Consider the following 27775-nt stretch of genomic DNA (forward strand, 5'->3'; position numbering starts at 1 on the left):
TGTGCATCTGATGACGAAGAAACGTGTGGTTTGTTTTTTTATTGCAGTTTTTACAGTGTTTCTGATTGTGTTGAATTTAATGCGAGTGAAGAATATTTAATGTGTCTGTGAGGAGGACGGTACGAGCAAATCACTTAAATTTCATTAAAATAAAAATGTAGCTTTATTTTTCTGTGATAAATTAACACAGTTATTATATATTATATAGTAATTTATGTGATTCTGTTCTAAATTTAAAGCTGAATCAAAAACGGAAACAAGCTTCTTGTCTATTGAACAAAAAAGTTAAATACTCAATTATAAAACATAAATAATATGAATATATATTTTAGTTATATTTTTATGTGTAAAATAGTTTTTTTAAATGTATTAAAAATATTGTGAGAAACAGCTTGTGAGCTCATTCTGAGACGTCTGTAATAATCTCTAAATATAATATATATATATATAATACAGATTTTTATCTTAATTAAAAAACGGTGTTTTTTCTGGCGCTGCTGTCGCGTGCCGATGACGTCACACGACAAAAAAAAAAACATGGGCTGAAATTGTGATTGTTTGTTAATTCGATCGATTTTATCTGTTATTCGCCCTGTCGATCGATTTTTTTAATCGATTTATGTGCCTGCGCAGGAAAACTAGCCGAGCACCGAAAGCTGGAATATCAATCGATCGATTAATCGAACTTCTGATTGTGGACATGTGGAGACCTTTAAAAAATAAAAAAGCAGATTCTTCATGTTTGTCTACAGTCAGTGACAGATCATCCCTTTTATTGTTCCAATCACACATCATGTCACGACACAAACACACGAACGGGCCACATTGTGTAATAATCTATTTCAACCACAAGATGGCGCCACAGCAGAGCACGCGTTGTTCATTTCTTCTCTTGTTCTAAAACATCACGAGCCCCCCCCACAAAAAAATAAAAATGAAATAAACTCACCCGAGGAAGTAAACAAAAATAATGAGATGTGTATGACTTAGTTACTGCCACAGTACTGATCAGATGATCCACCACAATAAAGCTCCTTCTAATGAGATGTTTAAAAAGGCTTTTAAACTGAAATTCTGAGATACTGCTCAAGACATTTGTGTTCATCTGAACGCAAAAGATCAGGAAGTTTTTCTTTCAGTGCCTTTTGATCATGTGTGTACAAACGTTTCTCCCTCAGCGGATCTAAACACACACTCATCTGACCTCGTCTGATTATTGATGAAACTCTGACCTGCTCTTTAAGATGCTCATCTAAAAAACTAGAGACTGAGACCATAAACTCATCAGTGAGGAGGAGGGACTTTTTCCCATAGACTTCAACAGAATGACTTCCTTTACAGCACTTGATAGTTTGATTATAAAAAGTCTCCAAACTGCCAGATTAATCTTAAATTACTTCTGATTTCTGTGAGTGTGAAGCGGCTCGCTGCCTGATTCTTTCTTTTCAACGATTCTCTTACTGTGAGAACGGCTTCCAGATTTGACGCTTTATTTCACCGCAGCTTCAATAACTGAAATAACAGAGTGGTGAAGATGAAGAGATTTGAGAAACTGTGATGAAGTTTTTTGTTTTTGTGACACCTCCTCACAGAAACGGCTGAAAATTATCTCCAGATCATCTGACAACTAAGAGCTGCAGCTCTGGCTGAAATTAGAGCTTTAAATATTAAAGACAATATGGTGAATAGTGACTGTGGGAGTGTTTTTGTCCGCAGCCATTGTAAAAAAAAACAAAACAAAACAAAACAATAAAAAGCATCTTGAAGGCCCAGGAAGTGTGAAATAAAGATAACTGATCTACAGTGAATCCAAACCATCTGGAGTGTCAAGTCTGATAAAACTCATTAGACAGAAAACTGAATCCCAGGCAACAGAGGAAAAAAAAAAAGATGGAGGCACAAAACAGCATGGAGAGCCGCCTCCGTCCTTGAATCTGCCTTTACAAACACTTCAAAAAACTTTCCAGCACATTAAAAACCTTAAAAAGTTTGATTATAGAGCTACATCAGTTCTTCATGCAAAAACACAGAAAACATTTCCCGAGGTAGCAGATGACACTTTCTGTTTGCTTCATATACAGTTAGCTCTTTTCTGAAGATGCACAGAATAACTGAGGTGACTTTAGTTCCATCAAGTCAAACACACCAAAAACAAACAGATAGTGTAAAACATATAAAGTGTCTGCTGAAGAAAAACAGGACATAGTGTTCCAGCTGCGTCAGGATGGAAACGACCCCCCCGGCCTCAGCTGGACGCTGGATTTCACTCATTTCACAATCCAGGACTCTGCTGGACCAGCGCTGGAGCTGAGGCACGTTGGGCTCGTCCCATCCTGGCTGCTGCTCAGGGGGCGTCCACACCAGGTCAGACCTGAGATTAAAACTCATGTGATGCTGTAAAAGATGGCGTCATTACACTCACAGTTAGCGAGGCAGATTTAACATCCACAGTCTGATTTATAGTGTTTTAAGCTTTTCTGATGAATTTGACAGTATGTTGTGTGCTGTGTCTCTGAGCAACAAATACATTAACTTGGTAAAAATGTATGTTTTGACTCGAGTTGCTAACTCTGCCTTCTTGTTCAGACTGCTGCTGATGAGTCAAACTGGTCAGGTGGTAAATTTGGGAGAAATGTGAGGAGTGAGATCATGATCCTCAGCGTCAGGCTCAGAGAATCTGGACATGTGGACGCCGCCTGAGTGGAGAGCAAAACAGCAGACTTTTTTTTTTAAGTGGACATCAATGAGATCCAGAGCGTCGGTGTGATCGTCGTTACGATGAGCGTGACGCCATGTTGCTGCCATCGTCGGCTGGAGCGTCCGTCTCTTTCTCCTTCTCCTTCTCGTCATCCAGGAACAGCAGCGGGAACATTCCCAGGATACAGCCGATGGACACGCCGATGGCTTTTCCCTGCAGGACGAGATGAGAGAAAATCAGGAGCTCTGGACTAAATGTGGCAGAGTTCTGTCAGTTTATAGATTCTGTTTTGGAAGAACACGAGTTCAGCTCACCATATGAGAGCTCAGTCTGGTCTTCCACATGTCCGCCTGTTTGGGCGTCAGATCTGGAACCTGCAATCCCAATTTGGAAGCCAGCGCCTCCACATAACCTGCAAGACTTCACAGACAATTAAGTTTGACCTTTTTGTTGGCGTTCACATTTTTGAGATCCCTTCATTCTCGTTTTTGACGGCTTGTTTTTTTCTAAATGGAGCTTCATTTAAAAAATGATCATGTTGTATTGAAGACTGTAAACTAGAGACTGAGACCAGAAACTCATCATCATAGACTTCAATACAATCTGACTTCTTTAAGACCAGTAGAGTTGTCCGGCTACTTACCCAAGACCTGCCAAATCTGAAACCAAGTTCCCCAGAGCTGCAGCTGCAGAGAGGAAGAGAAACATCAACCTGAACGATTTACGACTAATTTAGTGATGAAGAGTTAACAAATCTTCTGTGTGTGAAAATAAAATCGTAGCATCTTAAAGGTATTCTGCTGAATTAGTCTCCTTTATTTTTAAGGCTGTCTCTGTATTTTTTATCCTTCTTTTCTCAGCCTGATAACTTGTGACACGGACAGGCATTTTATTTGAAAACTGGTGGATTATGGGAATGATCGACTGAAAGAGGTTACAGCGTAGCAGGATTAACTGAAGCTACGATCCCTCCTGTGTCCATCATCCCTCCAACAAGCCTCCATTTCAAGGAAAACTTTAGAGACTCGCCCACAATCAGAGCAAGTGAACATACAGAAACTGTGCCAGCTGGCCCACATAGTTCTCTGGAAATGCAAAAAGATGAGACGCAGTGAAAGGAGTCAAAACAACGAATCAAAGCAGGACAGCACAAAATGAGTCGGGAGGAGTGAGAAAAGGTTTTTTTATTCTTTCTTTCCTTCCCCTTTTTTGGTTTCAGTTTTTTTGGAAAACCACCAAAATACGAGTCAGCCTCTTTCTCTTCGGCTTCTGTGGTTTAGGTGTCAGCAAAACCAGCTCCCTAGCAGCCCCATTTATGCGGCCTCAACAACGGGGATGAATAATTCATTCTGTGGACTTGGTTTTCACCGGGGGACGGTTGACAATAAGGTAAAGTTGATTTGTCTGCAGTCATTAGGAGTGCAGCGGTGCTGATGACCGGCTCTGTTTTGCCCTCGGTGGCTCTCTGGGGCCCAAGATGCTCAGAGCTGAAGTTTCCTGCGGGAGCTGAAAACTCCAGATGGAGCTTCCTTCAAAGATTCCTCCTGGTGATGGCGAAGCAGCGATCGCATCTCTCAGTCTCATTTCAGCAGCACCTCTGATGCTGATTGAGGGTGACGGACAAAGGGCGTCTAGTGCTGACGCCGGGAAGGCCTCTCCTCAAATAGAATAAAAAACTATGAGCGGAAAACTAGTGGGGCCTCTCCGTGGATTGGATGATGATGAAACAAATATAAAGCAGTGCCAGGCATCAGAGCAGAGCTATTGATGTGGAGACTGTCTTAAGCTTCTGATTTGCACTTCGTGGAGGAAATTGGAGCCAAGTATCCATGGAAACGGAATAATGTGGTGGTGAAATGAGGGAGGAGGCAATGCTGCGGTACCTTTATGGGTTTCACAGCGAAATAAAGACCCGAACTGGGATCAAGGGCAGCAGCCATGATGACAGAAGGATATGCTGCAATAAAATGCGATAAGATCAGAAGTTCAGAAAAAGACATCTCATCCAGCGCAGCAATAAAAACGTCTTCAGGTGTTGGCTGATGGAGGGGGGGCCCGCTTACAGAAACTAGATGTGGTGTTTAGATGAAAGCAGTAGGTCCATGTGCTCATAAAGTTTGTGCAGTTGTTCCTACCAGCCATGGTGGAGATCCCCAGGGTGACACCGATGGAGAGTTCAATGTGTGTTCCCTGGAGACCAGAGAGAGAGACTCAGGATCAAGACCAGAAGCTGAGGTGAACTGGGACTCTTATGATCTCCATTTGCTCAGATTCACTTTAACAGTCTGTGATGAAATAACTTCACTTACCGCTGCAATCATGATAGCGTTATCGAGGAAGCCGAAGCCAATGAAGGGGATGGCGTTGTGGAACAAAACTGCAAACGAGAGAAAAAAGTCCACAAATGACACTGGATGTTGATGATTAAAAAGCTGAACTGGCTTTGTCTGGTCTGAAAACGGTAGCTGTACCGTTTCTGACATCAGTTCTTTGTCTGCGCTCTTTAAAATGTATTTTGTATTTCCCCCTTTTTTTTCCTTTTACAACTTCTTCTATCTCTAATTTTGTTGTTTTGGACCATTTGACCAGCGACCAGAAAATCTTCAACGATTATGAGGTCAGATACTGAACCAAAGTTCATTACAAACGTCAGCGATAACTGACACAAACTGTTAATTACAATCAGTGTTTGTGTGTTGCTGACAAAACAGCTTTCATCTACAATATCAATGCAAAAAGGCGTCTTTGTGTTTGTGAGTGCGTCAGATGTGATCTCTCACCATATCTGATTTGTGCTGCTGTCGGCGGCGAAGGCTCCAGGGTCTCTGGGAGGAAGGAAAACATCAACACACATGTGAAGGACGCTCATTAACTACTGATGCCCCACTTAGCGTGACATGGAGGATCCGCTCCTCGTGTTCAGCAGGAAGCAACACAACTCACCAGTTACATGGTGACAAAATGCAGTTTATACAACAAATGATCAACCCTGACTGTTTTAAACAGAATCAGTACAAGCTCCCCTAAAACAGAGAGGGTCCACTGGTCCACGTCCCGGTCTGGTCTTCAGTCCGACTCCCTGGAGGAGGGGGGGGGGGGGGGGGTCACTGGGAAGAGCAAGTCGATTATATCAAAGAGTTAATCTGCTGAGCCCTCCTGACCCAGCTGCATGTTTGGGCACTTTAATGAGCTAACGGCAAACTTTTCTGACAAAGTTTGGCCAGAAATGAATGGTGTGTGTCCATCTGCGTGGCTGCAGTAAGAAGCCAGACCCATCTTTCAGACCCACCACGCCGGCAGCGGTGTGGACAGAATCAGCTCTCTGAAAGGTCAGCATCTGTTTTAGCCCAGATGAGTCTGAAGACAAGCTGAGCCGTCGACCTGCTCTGAGGCTGCTCTTCATTCACCTCATCATCCGTTACCTTCACCCCTTCACACAAAGCACCACAACTATTTCAAGACAACCGGGACCTACAAATACCCCGTGTAGCGAGGCCTCAAATCTCCTCTTTTGCTTTTCAGTCAGGTCACACACTGGATGAGTCACATTGTTCTTTTTTAATGGAGTGCTATTGCATCAATAATCAACATCATCAAATTATAATCAGTACCAGAAGGAAAATAAATGTAATCAGAACAATTGATGATGTTTAAAGAAAATAAACAGTTGGTCAAAATGATGACCTGTTTAGATGGACATCCTAAAGATATGCCAAAAGAATAATGTTAAAAAAAAAAAAAAAAAAAAAAAGACTGACTGGTTCTGAAAGGTTCTGAATGTCGCTATTAAAGAATGAAAAAGGTCAAAAGGTTTAATCAGAGGAACCGGAGGACTCTGCCTGAGCCGTGGCGTTAAGAGTCCCTTCTGCTCAATGAGCTGAAGTCACCAGGCAACAAATTCTGAAGAAGCATCACTTAGCAACAATCTTTATCCAGGACATGTTACAGGGTGAGAAACACAAACAAACAAACAAACAAACCCCAAAACAACCCCCCCCCCTTCATCTTGTGTTCATTCAAAGTGCAACATTAAGCATTTCTGCTTCAGCAGCAGTGAATACTTAAAATATCTCCAGGGTGGTTATTCTTCTCTGTGACCAGGAAAACAAAGGTCAGCTACAACTTCCTCAAAGTTTCTTCTTCAGTTCTGACTGAGAACCGAGTAGTTTCTGTTCTGGAAAGTTAAAGTTAAAATGTGACTCAGGTTAACGTGTACATTTAAACATCCCATACAGCGAACCTTGCTCTGGATCTACAGCTCATCATATTCCGGACTAATGCTCAGGATCTCAGATTAATTTACATCCACTCACGGTTTTTTGTTGTAGGTAGGTTGCAGAGAGGCAGCCTCACTGAGCCCCTCGAGTTGGTGCTGACTTTTCATCTTTTTTAAAAAGGAATATTAATTTCAGTTGTACTGCTGAAAATATCAGGTCACACTGTGGGAATAACCCATTTTCACCCTTCCTGAGTTGTGAGTGCACTGTGACTACAAACACTCTGACTCCTGGGAAACGTGTGCAGAAATAGGTCTGACTGAGGCAGGCATAAACGAATATCCCAGTCGGAAACGTGGATGCAGAAAAGTTGCTGAACGGAACAAGTTGTTTCTGTCCTGTCCTTATCTCTGTTGGACATTAAGAGCTTGGATGCACCTTGAATGGAGTCTTGCAGGCTTTGATTCCACAGAGGCGAGCATTGTCCTAAAACTGTGACTTCTGTCAGGCAGGAAGTCCACAGCAGAGCTCCACTTCGTTTGTTTAAGCAAACAGAAATCTGAATGTCGCATCAGCAGCCAACAGCAGCTCTTCTGCCGTCTGACCCTGAAAATCTGCTTACTGAAAGCACAGAAGCTGTCAGATATGAAGATGTGAAAGTTTGAATGAGACTGCAGTGTTAGCGCTTCTATGAGAACACCAGCCTTTTAAAAAAGGATTTTAGCTCTATTCTTATTCTTAACTTTTGAAAAAAAAATAAAAAATCAACAAAACATTTCCCTTTATGATGAAAGTAAAAACACACTAAAAGCAGTTATTGTTGGGTTTTATTGTGATGCACGTGGAGGAAATTAATAAATAAAACTTTTTTTTTTTTTTTAAAGATTCCTCATGCATAATGCAAAACCACACAAGGCCACTGAAAATTCTCTGTTGTCAGCCTGCATGATTTGTGTTCAGCCCTTTGGGACTTAACAGAGTCACAACATTTTAAACAGCAGTGTGTTTCCAGCTTTGTGGTAACAGTTTTTGACTTAAGTGTCAAAAGGTTCAGTAAATCTGAGTGGGCAGCACACAACCCTGACCTCAAACCGATGTCACAACACAGCAAACACACCTCCAAGCTCTCTTCCGCTTTACTTTAGCGGCTGTTTGTCACAGAAAAGTTCATTAAAATTGTCGTGGCAGCTTGTGTTAAGAGCTCAGAAAGCCTAATTCTCAGAGATCCATTTCATCAGACCGAGTCGTATTCCCGTGTCAACATTCGTCTGAACTCGTCCAGGCTGAAGATGGTTGGACGTGGAAAATAATTAGCAGCCACCGGAGTGAAAACAGTGATGAATGTTTGGCAGAACTGTCGGTGCCAAAAGTGGCACTGCCAAGTATTTTTACTCCAGATGAAGACGGCTGATATCCTGTATGAGTGCAGCCTGTGTCTCCTGGATACTTGACAGGACAGCCTGTCTTCTTCTATCGCCAGCAGCTGTTTTTATATTGATAAACTGTGCTAATGGAACAAACTTTGACTGAAACCATTTATCAAAAGCATAAAGAAAATCTGAAAATCAAGTCCACACTTCAAAGTTGACTGTGGATGTTTTTTGTTGGATGCAAAATCTACATAAAACAACATAAAAACATCCCAAAGACTTGAGCTATACAAGCAGCTGAGTCGATGCCGGCCATGACAAGCTCATATATGATTTGCTGATTAGAGGACGACGTGCTCTGTTCAAAGGTGCATTAAACACATTTAGGATGCACATACTTTTCTCTTGTTTCCACTGGAGGGAGGAATGCTGACAGCCATGCATCTTATTAGGGGAATTTTAAAGATCCGTCAACTTCTAACAACAAAATAAATACTGTGGACTAGATGGAGACGCTGCAGGTTAAAGTCCGGACATAGTTTGGATTTTAAGCCCCGCCCATCACCTCCCTGCTCTATGGGACTTGGAGACGGAATGAGGCAACAACACAAACGGAGCCACGACAGTCTGACTACACCTGTCAGCCAATAGAAACAAGGCGTGCAGCCAGGTGTGGAGGGTAAGTGAAGAGTAGGCAGGAAAGCCGGCATATTGCTGCCGGTTCATCGCTGACAACGACGACACAGAGCAGGGGTTTCCTGCTTTGTAGTGACGTGTGTTGCTACAGTCCTGTTTGCACAAACCTTCATGATTTAACCGAGCAGCCACCACAGCACAAAGCCAGCATCAGTCGGCCTCAGACTCAAAAGAGGAGTCTGTTCAGCAGACGTATCACAACGGTTGGCGACTTTTATTGGTTCATGTTGTTTGTTAGCTTGTAAGTGGAAGTGGGTCAGGTTTGTTTAGCCCCGCCCCCATCTACATAAATTCAGGGGATTGGTTCCTGAGGTTTGTGATGTATGAATCCCTGACTGCCTGAATCTGTTTTTATGAGTCATTGATTCACTGCAGTTCAAAATAGAAACACTTTTATTTAGCTCCGAGGAGGTCTTTGATTTCCTTTAATTATTTATTTGCACTTTTTTTCATCAGATCATAGTTTGACGGAAACTGAAAGAGGCACCACTGAGTTACTTCACAGTGAAATACAAAACCATATTAATTAGCTTTTCAATTGTTACAGCCTCAGAGAAATTGTGGAAATTACTGTCGAATCAAAGCATTTAACAGCAGACTGTGTCTCTCTCGCTCTGTATTTCCATCTCCCTCTTTGACTGTGAAGCTGAGAGGAATCTTCTCTGCAGATCACAGCTGACACCCTCCCTGCATGAGGCAGCACTTTCTGCTCAGCTCCTCCTGCAGACCTCATTTACAAAAACAGGAAGCTGGTTCAGGTTTTGAGGTGAAAACCTAATTGTGTGCCTGTCCAACGGCTCATCTCTCTCAAATCTCCCAGGTGCTGCCGAGCGCCTCAAACCTCAAACCTCCTCCTGCACCTGATTTCTCATTTGTCTCGGGCCATGAGGAAAATAACAGCTTCGCTCCCAGCAGCCCGCTGGCTCACCTCCACATCCTAAAACGAGATCGACAGATTCCTGTTGTGTGTTGGCACATCATTCTGTGTTGTCCACAGTCCCCATGGTTACTATATTATTGTGGTCTATACACACCTGTCTCATCACCCTGTGAGCTGACAGTAACAGCAACCTCAACCAATCTGACTGATTGTATTTATGTTCGACTTTCTCACTTTGTGCCTGAGCAACTTCAGTCGGCTCCTTTTGAGGTCCCTCCCTCCATCCCTCCCTCGTTTCCTTGTACCCTCACCCTGAGGCTAAGTCCATCCACTCTGAAGAGGAAACCTCATTTCAGCTGTATCTCATGCTCTCTGCAACCATCCAGAGCTAATGAAAACAGATGAAGGTCGGACCAGAAACTGATGCAGACTTTTTTTTCCACAAGAAAATCTCCTTCTCTTCGCCCGCCCTCACTCGTGAACAGGACCAAGTTAGGATGCTCTCCACTGGAGGTTTCTGGCAGGAGGCTGAAACATGTTGCTGCTTCAGAACACAGTCCCTGGAAGACTGAAACACAAAAACATCCCCGTTTTTGTACAACCTGCAGCCATTTCACCCACTGAGGACATTCGGTCCACCTCCAACCAGCATCTAGATTAACTCTGTGCTGTTCTGAACCAGATTCTGGCTCACATTATGATCCACAACCCTACACTGAAAAATATGCCACAATCACACAGTGCAGTACATAGTGAATGTTTTTTTGGTTTTTTTTTTCAAAATAAAGCTTTCCTCTTTTAAAGCAATCTTTAGTGTGATCAATATCTGGACACGCCAATCAACAGCTGGGTGAAGGGACGATGTTAGAAAAGGAGAAGCAAGAACCACACAAGAAAAACAAGTGTTGTGTTTAGGTTTTTGTTCAGTGCGGTTGCATCAATACCTGCAGCGCCACTAAACAGGATTTAAATCCATACAAATGTAAAACATTCAGCCAGTCTCTGCTGCACAACAGAAAGCCATCCTGTTCCCACTAATTAATTCCCTGTGGGTTTCGCAATATTTGTCTGAATTAATTTCAGTAGAAACACATCAAACCTGGAGAAAATGGGCAAACCTCCACACAGGAATGCAACACATTGTGGAAGCACAGTCGTCTTGGTTCTATATCTCTGTCCGTACGCTTGTTTAAGTTAGATAAAGATGTCGACCACAGATTTCTATACAGCAGTTTTTACACGACTCATTTGGAATCATCCGCAGAGTAACCGAACAAAAATTATTCCTGGTAATTACCTGCAGATGTTAAAATCTGGATTTGGATTAAAAAAAAAGTGCATTAAAAGTCCCGAATCCACTCGGTACTCATCTCTGGTCTAAACTCAACATCACCAGAATTTCACTCATGGAAGCACAGACACTGGTGTACAACAACAGACCTCACACGCTGTGAGCTGCACACCCCTGGATTTACTCCTGTTCTTTCCTGTTTCTGTACAGCGATTACAGTGATCATCATCATGACAAACAGCTTTTTTTAGGTCAGAGTGACACATTCACACCTCCATAGTGCATCTTAATTACACTCAGCGGGGCAGCCTGTCCAGCGATAACAGAAAAACAGCAATGAATAACAAATCCCCATCATTAATTACCACAGAAATCAGTAGAAATGGATTAAACTGGGCTGCAGCCGAAGGAGACAGATTCGGAACAAAACACAGCTAATCTTACATATAAAATTTGAATGTGTTCATATCTGATCTTACAGATTCAGAAAAAAAGATGCGGAGGTTCATTCTGGTGTGATATGGTTGAACCTCCTTAAAAATAATCACTGCCGTCATTGCTCCAAGACCAGTGATGGAGCTTTTCTCCACATCAGCCATGTGACACTGATCTATGAGCTCAGGAGACTCAGGAAAAAAAGCAATTACTTCAATATGTTTGGGACAAAAAGACCTAGCAGACAACCTCACATGGTTTTAACATGCCTCTAAATTAACATCATGTTGTATTGAAGACTTTAAACTCATCAGGAAAACGTTTACTGAGGAGGAGGAGGGACATTTTCCCATATACTTCAATAGACATTCAAGCAGGTCTGAAGAGGATCAGAGAGAGAAGATGAATAAATATATTTCCCCTGGTGGGTTTTTCTGCAGCTGATAAGACGTGTCCTGAAGCAGATATGGAAACCAAGCTGACATCAGCGGGAATGAGGCTTTATCAGTGAACCCTCTCAGTTCGCTGAAATAAAATGAATAAAAAAACATGCCCACTGTCCATGAAACTTCCCCTTAGATAAATTGCGTTGCTCAGGAATTGTGGGTAACAACGATTCCAGCTGATGAAGAGAACGAGTGCATACATTGATCTGGATCTTTGTCTTTTTCCTCTTTAACTTTCCTCCATAACTTGAAGACACGCCTGACAAGTTCAAGTGTGTGCTGGGACAAATGCCTTCTGACATGTTGATTAGTGGCAGTGATGCTACTTGTTGACTCCACATCAACAATCCTCTCTGGCTGCTAAACGTCTGGGATGTAAACACTAATGTTGTAATGAGCCGGCAGCTTGTCTCGGCCACAGGCTGAGTAAATACATCTGATCCTTTCTGTTTCTTGGTGGAATGTAGCTCATTAGAAGTAGGAGCAACAGCAAAGTCTGGGCTGCAGACAGCTGCTTCTTAATGAGAGGACTTATCGTGAATGTGCTGCAGAGGGAGGAAGGTGATGCTGCCTCAATCTGCATCGCTGCTTATATATATAAAAACTCATCCAACCTCAACAGTTAAATTGGCTTTTTATTGACGATGCGGTACAGAAGAGCTGACTGAGCCTGCATTCATTAACCATCTCTCTTCTCTCATAACTTTATGTTTTTTCCTGATATATATATTTTTTTTAAGACTGTTCTTCAAATTCCAAATCAGCTCAACCTCAGCTAATTACATATGTGACTATAAAACAAGAGAGATTTTTTTTATTTATTTTTTTAAAGCTGCATAATTAACCAGCATAGCAATGTGATCAAGGTCCTAAATCAAATCCAGAAGCACACTCACTCACTCATCTTCTCCTCTGATCTGTTTCTGGGTCATGGGCGGTTCCGCAGCCAATCCCAGCTCATTGTGGGCGAGGGGCGGGGTCACCCTGGATAGGTCTGCAGTCCATCACAGAGACAGACAGACCTACGGACAGTTTCGAGACACCAGTGAACCCAAACAGGATTCTTTGGATGGTGGGAGTCATAGAAAGGGCCACTAATTGGGATCGAAACACTCTCTGAGGATAATGAGGATGTTACACAGCGATGCCTCCCTCTGCAATGCTGATTGGAAATTAGTTTTTTAGGTGAAACTGCCACAAGAGAAGTCAAATCTGAATGCCAGGCCAACATGAACTGTTTTTGCAGGATGAAGGAAAAATGAACCAGTGTGAACATTTTTCTCTGAACTTTAACCCTACGTGACAGACGCTGGGATTATTACCGAGAGCAGCTCAACACAAAGAGAAGGAAGGCGGGGGGTGATTCCGTTTTAAGATGATCAGTATAAGATCTTTTCATTCATCTCTTTATTTCTATGAGAAACTTCAGTTCAATCCGTTTTCACTAAGTTTATAAAACACATTCCCACTCAAAACCTCCTACACAACTGTCTCTTAGAAGAAATGTTTGCCAACGACTGGGTGTGGACCCAGCACTGGGTCACAGGAAGATTAAAGCTGCACTTTGAAATATTCTTCTGGCACAAGAAAATAGTATTTTAGCAGAAAAACTGTGGTCAACACAATGCTGCAAATACATTCCTGGAAAAAATGCTGTTACCTTGTTGGTGGATAAATTAACAGCCAGGAAAAGAGCTTACAAGTTCCAAAGAAAAAGTAGCTTACACATCAGCTGAAATAACACCCCGAAAGAGCAAAGAGATAATGAGAGCCTGAACTACGCAGCAAAATGATGAGGAGCTGCTGAAGGCAGGAATTCTATTCTTTCAAGTCTGATCAGTACTTCAGCATTTCAGCATTATCTGACCATACAGAGCAAAAAGACGGCAGCTGAGGTGGTGAGATACTACAGAGACCAGGAGGACTGTAAAAACACTGAGGATGAAGGGGGGGGGGGTGATCTGAGCTTTAGACTATACACCCATCAGCTGTTAAATCATGACCACCTGTCCCCTCCAAACACTCCTGAAGCTAAGACGATCTTGCTGAAAGAGTCCACCCCTCCTTTGGGGAGTACTGTTTCCATGAAGACCTGGACTTTGTTTGAACCAGGTTCAGCTCAGTGCTTACACTCAAAGACTCAAGGTTTCCCTGTTGGATAGCAGCACACCGTCTCCCCCAGCTTGTCTTATACCCATAATGCATCCAGCTGTCATGTCTCCCTCAGGTACGAGATGCACACACAGCTGACCATCCGCATGATGTAAGAGGAAAACCTAATATCTATTAGTGTGTCGAAAAGGGTCAATGTGATATTTAAATAAACTCTGCCTACTTCAATGCAAGATTAACAATTTTTAGTATTATCATTAATTTATAATCCTTATTTTTTAAGAAAACATCACAAGTTCCCAGGTGACCCGAGAAGAGTACTCATGAGATTCCTGCTCCTGAATCAGGAGCTGATTTTACTATTTTAGTCCCAAGATGAGTCAGGGTGGTTTTACTCTTCTGGAGACGATCATAATGAATTCCCCTGGGGTGACTCAGAAGACTAACTAATCACACATTACACATGTGGACACACACTGACCAAATTTAGACATACACACACACACACACATAAGAATTTGTTTCTAAATACCCAAAGTCACAAATTACTCAAAATTTTAAGATGCAGGTTTCCTGAATTAGCATTACTCTATTATTTACGGTTTATAAGCTTTCCAAAACAGGCCGTTCTAATGCTCCCCATGGAAGGAGATCACTAGTGAAACATTTCAAAAGATGGAGGAAATTTTAAACTGAAGCAGACTCTTTAAATCTGATCTTTTCTGTCAGATGAGCAAATGATGGCACCTTCCTATCACGGTGGGAGTTTCTCTAATCCACTTTTGGAAAAATCCCAGGATTTACTAACCGGGAAATTAATCATTCCAACCTGGCTTCAAAAAATAAAATCCCCCAAGTATGTGAGGAAGCTAAGATCATTTGCATGATGTAATTAAAACGTTCTTTCCAGTTGGACATGCCTGTGAAGTGCTTGTTAGAGCTGGGCTGTTGGAAAAAGCTCTCCTGAATGGAGACAGATAAACAGTGAGACTGTGTAATTACTATTAATTTGGTCGGTGCAAATGACACTGGCTCTCCGTCCTACCTTGAGCGATGGCCATGGACTCGAAGCTCTGCAGCTCCCTCAGTAAACACGTCCTCTCCTTCGGGTGGAGGCGGTAGATGAACTCTTTGGCTATCTTCGGGGAGTTGAGCGGCTCCCTCGGCTCGTTCCTCCCGTGTGTGCCCATCCAGCAGCCGGGCGTCAGCCTCAGCCCCGGCTGGAACTTGTGTGCCGCCGGTCTGAGAGCCCTCCGGAGGCAAATCTTCAGCATGTTAGTGAATTAGACCTAATTTATTTTAAAGTAAAAACCTCCTTTATTATTGTTGTTGTTAATCTCGGCGGTTTGATTGAACCGTCGCCGTCGACCCCAGCAGTGACACCGGGGAGAAGTTGTGCCTCGCTCCGGCTAAATTCGCCCCCCTCAGCGGCTAAAAAACAAACAAAAACACCCCGATAAGTTTGAAATAAAAGTGGGATTAAGTCCCAAACAGTCACCCCTGTGCTCCGTCCGTGCTGCCCGATGCCCTCCCCGGCTCATGATCCCCGGATCGGCTGTCAGGAGTTCGGCTCGGGAACTTCAGGCTAACGCTGAGCAACCGTCAAGCTAGCTGCCGCTCCGAGGCAACATCCGCCATGGGTTTTCAAAGTAAGACCCGACGCTTCCGCTTAGACCTTTCATACTAAAACCAATGCCCGCAAAAGAAAAATATTTGGATCTTTATTTTTAAATATATGGTATGATTTAAAACCGGAGAAATTATCTACATAGGTAAAGAAGGGTGTGGTTGATGTAGAAGTGCCTTTAAACTTAGACATCTTTATGAGGATATGAGCAATTAGAACATCAGAAATAGTTTTATTGCCATGAAGGTGTAAACCAGTGTTTCTTTCTTGGACACATTAAAGGAAAGACAAATATAAGACAAATATAGTGGAATTTAATGGATTATCCCAATGATGGAAGTTTTTTTATATCAGCTTCTGTGTCCCCATGTGTGTTTATAAAAGTGAACCTGGACCTGTTGTGTTGAAGTCTATGGGGAAATTGCTCCACCTCTCACTCGTTTTATGGTGTCGGTTTCTATTTTGAAGTGTTCACGACAATATAATGTTGATATTTTAAACGATAGTCCCATTTAGAAGAAAGCAGGGGATGGACTGTACAGACTGCAGCACCCAATCAGGATAGAGTGCAGCTTAGATCCAGCCCTCTGATAATATAATATAGAATTACATGCTTTTTAATGTCTTATGTGTGAGTGGTTTTAGCTTTACAATATAGTTTATCATAGCAGTATGTGTATGTGTGTATATATATATATATTTTTTTTTTTTTTTTAGGTCAGATTCTGCCAACAGTCAATATTAATGTGAGCTATTCCACATGGTGATGTAACACCATCTGCTGTTCAGGCATCTAAACAGCATCTCTACACAGTTTCACCTAAAGATGTGTAGTTTCATAACTTAGAAAAGAGAAAAATATCCCGACTCAATATCAAACATGATTTTATTTACATAAATCTCTTTTTAAAACAAAAGGCAAAATGAACATCTTCCACCTTTTCAAAAGATTTTGGATCAATCAAGTGTGATCATCGAAGTCCTTCATAGCTGACCTGTCAAAAAAAAAAAAAAAGCACAGCTTTCTGATCCAATCATACACTTTCTTCTCTTCCACATGAAACATAATGCATTTCCTTGCAGCTTATTTCCTGCGAACAGCAATTAAAAGAGAAATGAACACGAGTCTGCAGTCAAACCCTTAAGACATTCAGGCTGTGGAAGTCTAAACAGTAAATACTTAAGAGTTGTGCTTGAAAGCTTTTTAATACAAATTCACAATTAAGGTCTAGGGGAGGTGTACCTAATTTTCCAATACTTCATTTTGGTGCCAGTAGTTAAAATAATTTAGATCAGTTGAACATCTGCTGCTTTTTTTTTTTTCAGCTCAACAATACAACAAATATCACAGATCATACGAAGTGACAGCGTCTAGATTTACTACAATACAACATACAACCTGTCTGACTTTTCTGCAGCTCCTTCACATTTGGTTTTATATTTCAAGGCCTGGAAAGCTTTTTAATGTACTTTTCCAGTCCCATGGCAGGACCCTGAGACTAGAAAAACACAGTTTGAGCCTTCGAACAGGTGCCAGGTCTCATCAGGGTTTGGTTTCCAGGTCAGTCAAATGAAAAAGTGCATTTACCGAATCACAAATAAAAACTATTGAAGGTTCTTGACTTCCTTGTGGAAAAATTCAAGCACCTTAAATCCCTTGTAGACAAAACAACCAGCACCTTTTTTGCCAGTTATCTTACTGTCAGAATTAAAAGTTCATAATTTTACTCAGCTTTTTTTCTTCAAATGTGGCTTCTGTCCGACTCTTATCACACACGACTGGTCAGAAACAAGAATTTACCCAAAATTAACACTGAAGAGAAATTTGGAGTGTAACATGAAAAAGAAAAAACAAAACATTTGAAAACAAATGTTTCTCTTATCCTAGAGGAGGAAGTGTGCACGTGTTTTTTTGAGTACATGTACAATAACGTACACAATTGTCAGCAAGGTCACACAAGGGACCAGTAGTAAGTAATTATAGAGGTATATCAGAGATTACAGTAGCGAGTCACTTTTTTCTCTTTTTGAATCAGACATGCCTCTGTTTGAGTTGAAAAAAAACAAAACAAAACAAAACACTTCTTTCTCTGAACACGTTCACAAATATTCTGTTTGAATTCACTATCAGGTAAAATGCTGAACGAGAAACCCAAGCTGTGATTGATCTGCAGGTCAGAGTTTTGGTTTAGTGAGAGAGAAAAAGTATGCGTTTCCTGTTGTGGATTCTGATCAGCGCAGCTCACTTCATAAAGGAGCTATAAACAAAAAAGTCAGTGTTTGCTTTATTCTGACGATTTTCAGCATTTTATCTGTAATCAGCCTTCTTACTTCAGATCTACTTTTTTTAACCTACAATAACTACAGTATTCCTATATGCTAACACATTATTTATACTGCTTATTACTGCAGTCCGAACCCAAAACCTCCTTGTGATGAGGCAAGATGGCCAACCACTGCTCACCATGCCGCCCTACAGTAATCCAACAGTAAACAAGCTATAGATCCAAAGCAAAGGGCTGGTTGACTGGGAGTTTAAATTGTGAACATTTTATAAAACAAAGTGAAGTCTGAAACTGACAGTAAATCTACAGCAGGTAAAACAGTGACTGGTGACTGTAGAGCAGAAATGTACAAACTCCCCAACTAATAAGAGCGATCGCTTTGAAAGCAACAAAGGTCCAAACAAATCAAAGTCTGTTTTCAATTCGTCTCCCCTCAAACTGAAATTCTGACCAGCAGATCGATCGGCGCTTGAGTTGGTCAAGTTGCTCCGCACTTTAGTCGTGAACAGATGAACACAGAGCTGCAGATTTCCCCTTTAATAAAAGCGGCGAGGGAAAATGAACTGCTTCTTTAAGACATTGTCTCAGCACATTGCATGTCGGCAGGCACGCACACACATACACGCGCACATAAACACACACATTTCAGGGCTGCACAAGTGACAGTGGTGGGACTGAAGGTGTTTGCGCCACCAAGGCAGATTTGTGTTATTTGTGCAGGAACAAGTTTCAGGTTTGAGGCGTTAGAGAAATTACCACATGGCCCAAAAAAAAAAAAAAAAAATCTTCAGCATTGCCAATACTTTTGAGATAAAGTAAAAAAAATGACTATGACTTTTTTGGTCTACATCATACAGCCCCAACAAACATACACTAATCCACTCAACACACGAGAGCAGCAGTTATTCTTTCCATGAGCCCTTTGAGAGTAAAACCCAAAATCATATGAAAAAAATGAAAAAGAGAGCGAGAATGACATCCCTGACATTTTTTATAAACAAATTAAGATGCTAAAGTTGTTTTATAATTCTCTTTAACTTAAATATAATAAAGATATATGTATTTTTCCTTTAGATCCTCTCTGGTCAGTCCTCAGTGGAGTCAGTGTCATCATTGATATAGTCTTCTTCTATCGGCGTGCTGCCGTTCTGAGTCCCCCACTCGTCTTCGTCATACTCTATGCTGTCATTGTCCTCCAGCAGTTCGTTGTTGAGCCCCCCCGGCCCTCCAGCGGCCTGTGCGCCAACTGCCGGCCCATGGGCAGGTCCATCAGCTGGCGGCTCTGCATGCAGGTCCCCTGGTGCTGGCGGGGCTGCAGCAGCAGCGGCGTCCTGCGGCACTGCGTAGCCTCCATTGTTGTTGGAGAAGGCTGCTCTGTCCCGGGTCTCCTCCTCCACATAAACTCTCTGGTGGCACATGGGGCACGTGTCCTGGATGTAGAGCCACTTCCTCAGGCATAGGGCGTGGAAATAATGGTGACAGGGCGTGATCCTGGCAGATGTGGTGAACTCCTGGTAACAGATGGCGCACACGTCCTCAATATCCCTCAGCTGGACTCCACGCATTTCGGGCAAGGAGTTGATTTTCTTGACAGCAGTGCGGCGGTTGATGAAGGTCTTCCAGCCGTTCTTGGCCTGCAGGTAAATGTTGAAGTAGGCGTGAAGACACATCATGCAGGCGCGGATCTTGCTGCCTGACTCAAACATCATGGTGTAGGCGCCATTTCCAAACATTATGACGCCAAACAGGAACTCTATGATGTTTCCTGTGGAGCGCACGTAGTAGACATAGTCGTCCAGCTTCTCCCACAGGACGTTGGAGAAGCCATCAGCCATGAAAAGGCCGTAGACCGTCAGTGACACCACCACCTGGTGGGGAGGAAGGGAATCAAATATAAGATAGATCAGAGCCACCTCCACAGGCTGGAGTGGAAGAAAGAAACAGATACCCACCACCTGGCAGCTGAAAGAGGGAAATGACAGAAAGATCTGCCGAAATGTTTAAATTTAAGACAAATTTCAGTCCCCACCTTCAGACAGAGCTCCACGCAGAAGGCGGTGACGGCAAAGAGCCAGGTGTTGAGGGCATAGTGGTGCCAGAGGGCATAGCTGAGCGCCACGGGGAGCACGAAGAGTGCCAGGGACACCAGCAGGACGGGAAAATGGCGGCGAAAAGAGGAGACATGGGAGGCACTGAGGGACATCAGGACGGGGTCCGTCATGCCGTGGATGAAGTGGAGGATAGCAGTGAGCAGAAGGCACATGTTCCGGCTCAGACGGACCTTTGGATGGAAATGGGAGAGACACAGAGCGTTTATAAATCCAGGAACTCAGGAACTCATAGTAACTCAGAAAATAAGAATATATTTAATTTTTCTCCTATTTTATGGATAAAAACTCTGTAAATCAGAATGACTAAAGAAAGATTCAACACAGAAAGTTCCTCATGTGTTTGAGTTATTCTAGAGCTGATCTGAAGTTTGTATCTTTATCTGATCAGGAGTTCTGGAGCAGTAATGACCTACCAGACGTTCCTCTGGGTCCAGGCTGCTGAGGCCGGTTTGCAGAGCCAGGATGAAGAACAGAACAGGAGCCACAAAGCCTAAACGCTTGTCCTCCTCCTCTGTTGAACCTGAGGAGCCCAGACAAGACAAAAACTGGACTGAAGGCAAATCCTTAGTTACTGCCTGGGGAAGGCAAGTTCTTTAGCATATGCAAGACACAAAACACACACAGCACAAATTGTACCTATGAAGGCCAGGATGCTGAGGCCGAGGTAGTGTGCGACAGAGGAGATGACAGCACTCATTCCCAGCACAGTGAGCGTGGAGTCGCAGCCAGAGATGATCAGGTTACTCGTCAAATCCCAGAACACGTCCCAACTCAGCAGGTAACCCTGGAAACAGCATTATTAATACTCCTTCAGTCACAAAAAAAAAAAAAAAAACAACACAAGAGAACGCAGGACGTAATGCAATACAGGATATTGGTCCTTCCAAAATGAAAGTCTGCATGGAGTGAGCTGAGTCGCAATTAAAAAGAAAAAGAAAAGAGTGAGGATGAGAGAGGATGCAGGACTGACTAACAATTTTTTAAATTCTGCATTAGTTTTTTATTTGTTATTTTTTGGACATTTGATGCTGCACTATATAGCGGGGAGTGCGTGTGAGTGATATGCAGCAAAGAGTCACACCAGCCAGGATTTGAAACATAGAAACACAGTGATGACCTCACCTGCGAGTCGGTGCTGCCGTCTACAGCTCCACCCGTGGCATCGCCACTCTCCCTCCTCACGGCCCGCACCACGTACACCAGGATCAGAGCCTGGGCGGTGACCCGGGTCAGCCAGAACACCCGCAGCACATCGGGGAACCTGATTCTTTTCCACGTGTCCTCTAGCAGAAGCTGCAGCCCGTAGATCCTGTACATGTGCCGCACGAGCAGGTAGACGTACCGACATGAGTAGTAGAACCACTTGAGCCTCATGGCCAGGCACACGGCTGTGTTGAGGGCCAGCGCCAGGCCCGAGAACATTGCCACCAGCTGCCTGACGTCGGCCGGCAGCTCAATCATCAGCCCCCACAGAGGAATCATAATGTCCAGCACCACCAGTGCAGCAAACACTGACTGGAGGTTGAGCAGGAAAACGTAGCCCACACCAAACACAAGCTGCACCGCAGCCATGCCCAGCCACAGCGTTGGCCCGTTTCTGGGCAGTAAGCGGAAGCCCAGTGCTGCTTTGTAGTAGGCGCTGTAGAAATCAATGTGGGAAGTGGCGTAGTAGTTGATGAGGACCGCCGACATGCCGAGGAGAACAGCAAAGAAGAGGGTGTAGAACTTGAACAAGGCTTTCTGGGAGAGCAGCAGCACCACGCTGGAGATGAGAACGCCTGACACACAACAGATACACAACGCAGTCAGAAAGACCAACAATGAAATGAAGAAAATACAATGACTTGACTGTAGCTGGTCAGTTTGTGTGTTTTCAGGATGTGAGAATGAGCTCTCACTCACTCACGCAGAGCCTCAGCATCAACGTCTGTCCAAAACGCTGATGTGAAACAATCTGTTGCTTTTTGATTGTGAGTGTTAAGAGTTGATTCAATATATGGATTTAGCTTCATGATCATTTCAGTTTTTTATCACTTTTGGCTGCATTGTCGAAGACTTGTTTTCAGCTCGTCTACAATTAAACATGCCACTCCACTAGATTTATGTGCTGCTACTAAACTGATGAAAAAGTGGGTGGAAGGAGAAACCTTAGACCCGGCTGTTGGCTAGCCCACTTTATAAGGATCCTTATTTGGCCCTTTGCCTCTTGGAGCTCATGGCCAAGCGCAAGAGGACTGGCTGTTCAAAGGTCTACAGACTGTACAAACGGAGAGTTACGCAACCTGCTAGTTATTTATCTGTGTTCACTACACGCAGGAGAGAGGAGGGAGAAAGAATAAAGACAGCTGTGATAAACTCTGGTTCAGATGCAGATCACTTATTACAGGTTTGTGCATTATAAATGCAAACCAGACTTTGCATTTGACTTTTGTGTCTGCACATAATGACTCAATTGGAACATAGATGATAAAGTTCAAGTAAAATTGATAAAATGGTTCAACAAACAGGGAGTAAAATCTAAAACTGCTGTCACTGTAGTTTACTTTGTGTTATTTGTTTTAAGTTTATTGGAGGTGAACTGATCAGTTATTTCAACTGAATTAACCAGGGAAGTCTTTCAAAGACTGCACTGGTTTCTTTAGGTTTTTTAATAACTGCCTGCACAAAAAGTATAGTTAATCACACGAAGCTGTGCTGTGACAATGATTAATACAGAATTAAACGAAAATGATCAGTAACTGTTCATTTAGTTTCCCAAATAAGCCGTTAAATGATAAAGAATAAAGAAAAAGAGGGAAACTGGTCACTTGAGGAGTTTATCCGGCCTAAAATATTTCCTTCTGATTCCAAACTTTCACCTGAATAATGAAATTAACTCGGGGTTATACTTTTCTGGTCGATTGAGCGCCTTCAGCTCAGTTTCTCTCTGCACTTGGAGAGAGGACCGACAGGCTGCCCAAACGGAGGAGACCAACACTGGCCGGGTGTCTGTCAGGCCTCGGACCGGCTCCGTTCCGCTCTCACAGGCGACCTGCCGGCAGCTAAATCGGCTTAGGTGGGCATGACAGGTGGCACCGGTCCCCAGCCAGCTAGCCGGCTAGCTGGCTTCCCAGCCCGGCTCTGCTCTGAACGGCTACCTGGCCCTGTAGGATACTCACCCATGACCCGGACCAGCACCTTGCCCATCGCCCCGGCCCATCCCGACCCGGGGTCGTAGTAAGAGTTAAAAATGGCGTCGATAATAAAGATACAAGGAACTCGCAGAGCCACATCCAGCACCGCCAAGGCCTGCTGGCCGATCCGGGCTTGTGTGGACGCCATGCAGCTTCGGTCGGGGGCCGCTACAGTCCTGCGGATCCCCGGTTATCCACGTAACATGTAAAAAAACGAAGCCCGGTGTGGCCTCCGGTCCTCGGTTTGGCTTCTCCGTGTCTGTTTATTTAACAGCCAGCCAACTGACACCGTCCGCCATGTCCGCCGAGCTCAACCTCCTGTTGCTTCTTCTTCTCCTTTCCTCCGTTAGCCGCCGCTCTCCTCTCTCCCCGGGACGTCCCGGCTCCGGTCGTCTCCGTCCAGGGACCACAAAAACATCAGGAGCCCCGAAAACCGGCCATCCGCAGCCGCCTCCGTCGCTTCGGGAGCACGGCACAAGTTGATAGGTTGTTCCGACGTAACGCGACGTCACGGCCACGTCACAGGGTGCGGCTGATGACGTTCACGTTTCACCGAACACACTCACCCGTGTTGTTTTCCAAATATCACACTTGTTGTAATTTAATAAATACTTTATTAATTCTCTTGCATCTGCTTCAGTGTAGAAACAGAAATAATACAGGCAGAATGTAAACAGCATGAAAACTGTCAGATATGTAGTGATGACTCAATTAGCCACTGATAAAAAAAAAAAAAAAAGAAAAGTTCTTTTTCTTATTGTAGAATCAGATAATTTAAGAAGTTGTTTGGCCTTTTACTGACCATCATTCATTCACGCAAACATTAAACATTAAAGAGCCTTAATCAGATTGGAAAGTGAGATATGGCCACATCAGATTTAATCAACTCGAGCTGAAGAAAACTTTGATGGTGTTGTTGTAGATGGTGTTGGCGAGCTCCAGCGGATCTTCCTCTCTCGCCGCTGCCATCACCTCCAGAACTTGTCTGCAACAGCGAAAAGTTATGGCAGTTAAGTCACCCACTTCACCAAACCTCCTGTCATGTCTCCTGTCAAGCCTTCCTGCCTCGGCTTTTCCCCGCCACCACTCACCTGCTCACCTGCTGAGTTTAACAACATGGAATAAATGTTTCCTGCATCACTCACATGATGTGACAGGGCTCATTCCTGTCTTTTAGACAATGCCCTTCCTCCCACTTCTTCTTTGTGGGAAATGTAGTTTTAATGTGTTTGGAGCCTGCATGGGTGTTTTTCACACCACACCATGGAGCATCTGGGAGGAAAAAGGCATTACGTCAGAAATAAATAGTGCAATGACAAAAATCACACACAAAATTTAAATGTTCCTCCACAGTGGCACGGTTTAAATCTCGTTTTCACTGTCATATCAGAAACGTTTCTACTTCACGAGGTAAATGGCAAAGAAAATTCTGTAATGAAAAATTTTATTTAATCATACAGCAATCATAGTTATAAATTAACTCACCTGTTTCTATCATGAGTCTCTCAGTGGGAATGGACTTCATTGCTTCAATATTGGCCTCCGTTTTCAAAGAACTGAAAAGCAGAGATGCAGTGCAGGATGTAATGCTCTCTTCTGATTAACTCTCTGACTTTTTAAAATGAATCGATAAGATCTGTAGAATCTCCGAGAAGTTGTACATTGTATAAGTCACATCAAGATCCTTCTACCTAAGTGACCTTCAAACACAAATTTGTCTGAAAATTTTCTTTTCTTCAAGTACAGGCTGGCTGAATCAAGTATTTTTCCTCCAGACCTTTGTCTTTTCTCCCCTTGTCTCCAAAATCAACAATGCCCAGCAGTGAAATTTTGTGAATCTGTCACTAAATTCTGCTTTGATTCTCATCTCAGATCTGACGTGGCTCTGAGGCCAGAGGTGGATCAGGTCAAACCCTCTCACCATCCATTTATTCCAATATAGAGGTCAAGGTCAATGAGGGCAGTGGCGTCCTCTGCAGTTCCATCAAACGAGTGCACCTGAAAGAGAAAATGAAAACTTATCAGTTGAATCTGCATCTCTACAACATTAGTACTGAATCATTATAGATGGCAGCACAGGAAGTTACACAGACAATAAAACATGTAAATTCCCTTTTTGGAAAACCAAAAGGTTCAAGATATTAAAAGTCTACGCTTTTTGCCAAATTTTGGTCTCTGGAGAACAATATAGATATCTCCTTACCACCCCTCCAACACATCGGTCTCGATTCTTCTTCATGATAGCTGTTGAAACGGAGACAAAGAGGCAGTATACAAAGGAAAATATCTCAGAGGTCTCAGCTGAATTACACCAAGTATTCACTCTACAATCCTACCAATGAAGTCCTGGTGGGAGTTTCTACAGTGGAGGAACATGGGAAGTTTGGTCTCCTCTGCCAGATCGAACTGCTTTTCAAAGTATCTGTGACAGATGAAGGAGACGAGATGAAAGAAGGTGGTTGGTGGATCTATAGTTACTTTTTCAGACTGAGACCATAAACTCATCAGGAAAATGTTTTCTGAGATAATATAGCAAGGGAGAATTAGGGCCTTTCCTATAGACTTCAATACACTCCGACTTCTTTTTACAACCGGTGGAGTCTTTACATAGCATGAAGGTTTATGACTTCACTTTCCAGACCCAGAGTCTAAATCTACTTGTATAGACAGTTAAACCTAATAAACTGTAAGCCAAAGCGGACAAACGTACTTGAGCTGAGTCTCTTTTGGACAAAATTCCAACCTGTCAAAGTCTGAAAGAGAAAAAAAATCCACACCAAACATTATAACACAATCACACAATATACCTCAAAGGAGCTTCACAAAAAACAAGCATGTGTCCTGTCTGTAATACAATTAAATTATTTTTTTTTTTTTACCTGAATGTAAGGTAAAGACATTTTGTTATGCTTTAGAGTCTCTATGATGATTATCACAATTATTTTGGCTAATGAAAATGAATCTCATGCTTAAACAATAGACACACTTAGACGTTATTACTGTCTGAACTAAAGCAGAATGCATGACTAGAACCGGTACAGACCCAGTCCACATTCTCCGATGGCCACCACCTTCCCTCTGTTTGTGGCAGCCAGCTCCTTCAGCCCAGAGAAATACTGGGACTCTCCACTCTGCTCAAACTCACTGCAGCGGGTGGGATGGCAGCCGACGGTGCAGTAGAACTCGTCTGTGACAGAAGAGAAGCGTGAATAAATTCCCCCAGAAATCATTTTGCTCCACCACATGGCTGTGCCCATGTCTGTACCTCTGGTCTCAGCTAGCTTGAGAGCCTCCTTGCTGTCTTCAAGGCTTCCTCCTGTGATCATAAACTGCAAAATCCATCAGATGTTACGTTTCAAAGACAGTTTGAAAGTCTTGTGTGGCCGCATCAGACACTTATCTCACCTTCTCCACTCCAGCTTTGAGAGCTCTGTTAATGATCTGATCAAAGTCGTCTGTTGGGAAAACACAACTGCTCTCAGACAAACTTCACATCAACAGGAAACAGAAGAAAACGCCAACGAAGGAGTAAAACTCACCGTCGTGTTTCTGCTTCCCCCTGTAGAGGCCTCTGAACATGGGGTCCGTCAGGTTCACCCCGATATCTGCAGAGGGAAAGACACTGTGATGTGCTGGAACCAACAATCTGATTGTAGTAAATATGTTCTTTGTGCAGCAGCATAAAGCTGATTCACATCACATTCCACTGACTCATCTGTCAAAGGCCACAGACCACTGAGTAACATCAGTTCAGCCTCGGTGCAGAGCAGTCACTTTAAACTCGTGTCTGTTAAATACATTTAGGTGCATCACATAAGAAAGTGCATCCAAAACAGGTTTATCCTGCAGAGATTAGTTTGTTCTGGTTCTGACAGTCTTCAGGAACTATTTCACAATCAGGGAACCAAAGACCAGAAAAATCTGGACTCTCTAATTGGTGGTCCTGCACATCTGCAAACATCTGTGACTGCTCTGTTTTCATGTTGACCAAGAGCTAGCCCGTTAGCCGCTAAGCTAACTGAACATGCAGCCTGTTTACAACAAACACAAACAGGAAATGAGTCCTGGACACCTCACACTTCCCTTTCTGAGCCTTCTGGCCTTCAAACACGAGTGCCTTACCGATGAATTTGTGCTGAGCCATAACTGAGAGTCCACTGCTTCTAAACAGAGACACACATGCAGCTCTCATCAATCCCATAATGCTACAGTACCGTAAATACTGTAGCAGAGGGAACAACTAGTTTTAGCTCATTCTCCTTGTTGCAAACATGCCACTCAGGCTGGATGAGGTGAAGATTGGGGATTTTTCTGAAGGCCTCCAGAACTTCCTCTGAGTGTATTTGTTTGAACGCTGCACCCAGTTTAACACCAATTCAGCAAATCTATCTGTCTGCATCTGTAGCGGGTCCTCCATCATCCATTCAATCAATC

The 27775-nt window shown here is 43.1% G+C and overlaps 3 protein-coding genes across 7 annotated transcripts; all 3 read right to left on the minus strand.

Moving 5' to 3' along the window:
* Positions 1-1923: 1923 nt before the first annotated feature.
* Positions 1924-15739, minus strand: tmem65 (transmembrane protein 65). Of its 3 annotated transcripts, XM_029513863.1 has the most exons (7): positions 15191-15739; positions 5479-5523; positions 5008-5075; positions 4834-4888; positions 3342-3384; positions 3013-3118; positions 1924-2911 (listed from the first exon to the last, which is right to left on the minus strand). In XM_029513863.1, the coding sequence occupies exons 1-7, from the start codon at positions 15417-15419 to the stop codon at positions 2774-2776; spliced, it is 684 nt and encodes a 227-aa protein (XP_029369723.1). In that variant the 5' UTR covers positions 15420-15739; the 3' UTR covers positions 1924-2773. The 3 variants fall into 3 exon arrangements, 1 of the variants encoding a protein (XP_029369723.1); XR_003841233.1 differs by having other exon boundaries at positions 2872-2911; positions 3013-4655; positions 4762-4888; XR_003841234.1 differs by lacking the exon at positions 1924-2911 and having other exon boundaries at positions 3019-3118; positions 3342-4655; positions 4762-4888.
* Positions 15740-16651: 912 nt separating this feature from the next.
* LOC115050795 (E3 ubiquitin-protein ligase RNF139-like) lies at positions 16652-23821 on the minus strand. Of its 2 annotated transcripts, none has more exons than XM_029513862.1 (6): positions 23374-23821; positions 21330-22011; positions 20805-20952; positions 20582-20688; positions 20087-20338; positions 16652-19925 (listed from the first exon to the last, which is right to left on the minus strand). In XM_029513862.1, the coding sequence occupies exons 1-6, from the start codon at positions 23487-23489 to the stop codon at positions 19143-19145; spliced, it is 2088 nt and encodes a 695-aa protein (XP_029369722.1). In that variant the 5' UTR covers positions 23490-23821; the 3' UTR covers positions 16652-19142. The 2 variants fall into 2 exon arrangements, with proteins under 2 accessions (XP_029369722.1, XP_029369721.1); XM_029513861.1 differs by having other exon boundaries at positions 21291-21946; positions 23327-23821.
* Positions 23822-23944: 123 nt separating this feature from the next.
* tatdn1 (TatD DNase domain containing 1) lies at positions 23945-27531 on the minus strand. 2 transcript variants are annotated; one of them, XM_029514161.1, is made up of 12 exons: positions 27464-27531; positions 26881-26946; positions 26747-26796; positions 26607-26670; positions 26385-26528; positions 26052-26094; positions 25678-25763; positions 25545-25585; positions 25263-25339; positions 24827-24897; positions 24487-24613; positions 23945-24326 (listed from the first exon to the last, which is right to left on the minus strand). In XM_029514161.1, the coding sequence occupies exons 1-12, from the start codon at positions 27483-27485 to the stop codon at positions 24224-24226; spliced, it is 894 nt and encodes a 297-aa protein (XP_029370021.1). In that variant the 5' UTR covers positions 27486-27531; the 3' UTR covers positions 23945-24223. The 2 variants fall into 2 exon arrangements, with proteins under 2 accessions (XP_029370021.1, XP_029370022.1); XM_029514162.1 differs by lacking the exon at positions 27464-27531 and having other exon boundaries at positions 26607-26657; positions 26881-26928.
* Positions 27532-27775: the final 244 nt, after the last annotated feature.

The sequence above is a fragment of the Echeneis naucrates genome, chromosome 11 (assembly GCF_900963305.1).
Source record: "Echeneis naucrates chromosome 11, fEcheNa1.1, whole genome shotgun sequence".
NCBI classification, from domain to species: Eukaryota; Metazoa; Chordata; class Actinopteri; order Carangiformes; family Echeneidae; genus Echeneis; species Echeneis naucrates.

Coding starts and splice junctions, on each gene's coding strand:
- tmem65 (XM_029513863.1), bottom strand. CDS start 15,419: ATGCTGAAGATTTGCCTCCGGAGGGCTCTCAGACCGGCGGCACACAAG. Junction 5,076..5,478: donor AGCAGCACAAATCAGATATG/GTGAGAGATCAC, acceptor TCTCGTTTGCAG/TTTTGTTCCACAACGCCATC. Junction 3,385..4,833: donor GGGGATCTCCACCATGGCTG/GTAGGAACAACT, acceptor TCCTCTCTGCAG/CTGCAGCTCTGGGGAACTTG.
- LOC115050795 (XM_029513861.1), bottom strand. CDS start 23,489: ATGGCGTCCACACAAGCCCGGATCGGCCAGCAGGCCTTGGCGGTGCTG. Junction 21,947..23,326: donor GGTGCTGGTCCGGGTCATGG/GTGAGTATCCTA, acceptor GTTGTGTGTCAG/GCGTTCTCATCTCCAGCGTG. Junction 20,689..20,804: donor CAGCATCCTGGCCTTCATAG/GTACAATTTGTG, acceptor TGGGCTCCTCAG/GTTCAACAGAGGAGGAGGAC.
- tatdn1 (XM_029514161.1), bottom strand. CDS start 27,485: ATGGCTCAGCACAAATTCATCG. Junction 25,340..25,544: donor ACCGATGTGTTGGAGGGGTG/GTAAGGAGATAT, acceptor TTTCTCTTTCAG/GTGCACTCGTTTGATGGAAC. Junction 24,327..24,486: donor AATGAGCCCTGTCACATCAT/GTGAGTGATGCA, acceptor TCGCTGTTGCAG/ACAAGTTCTGGAGGTGATGG.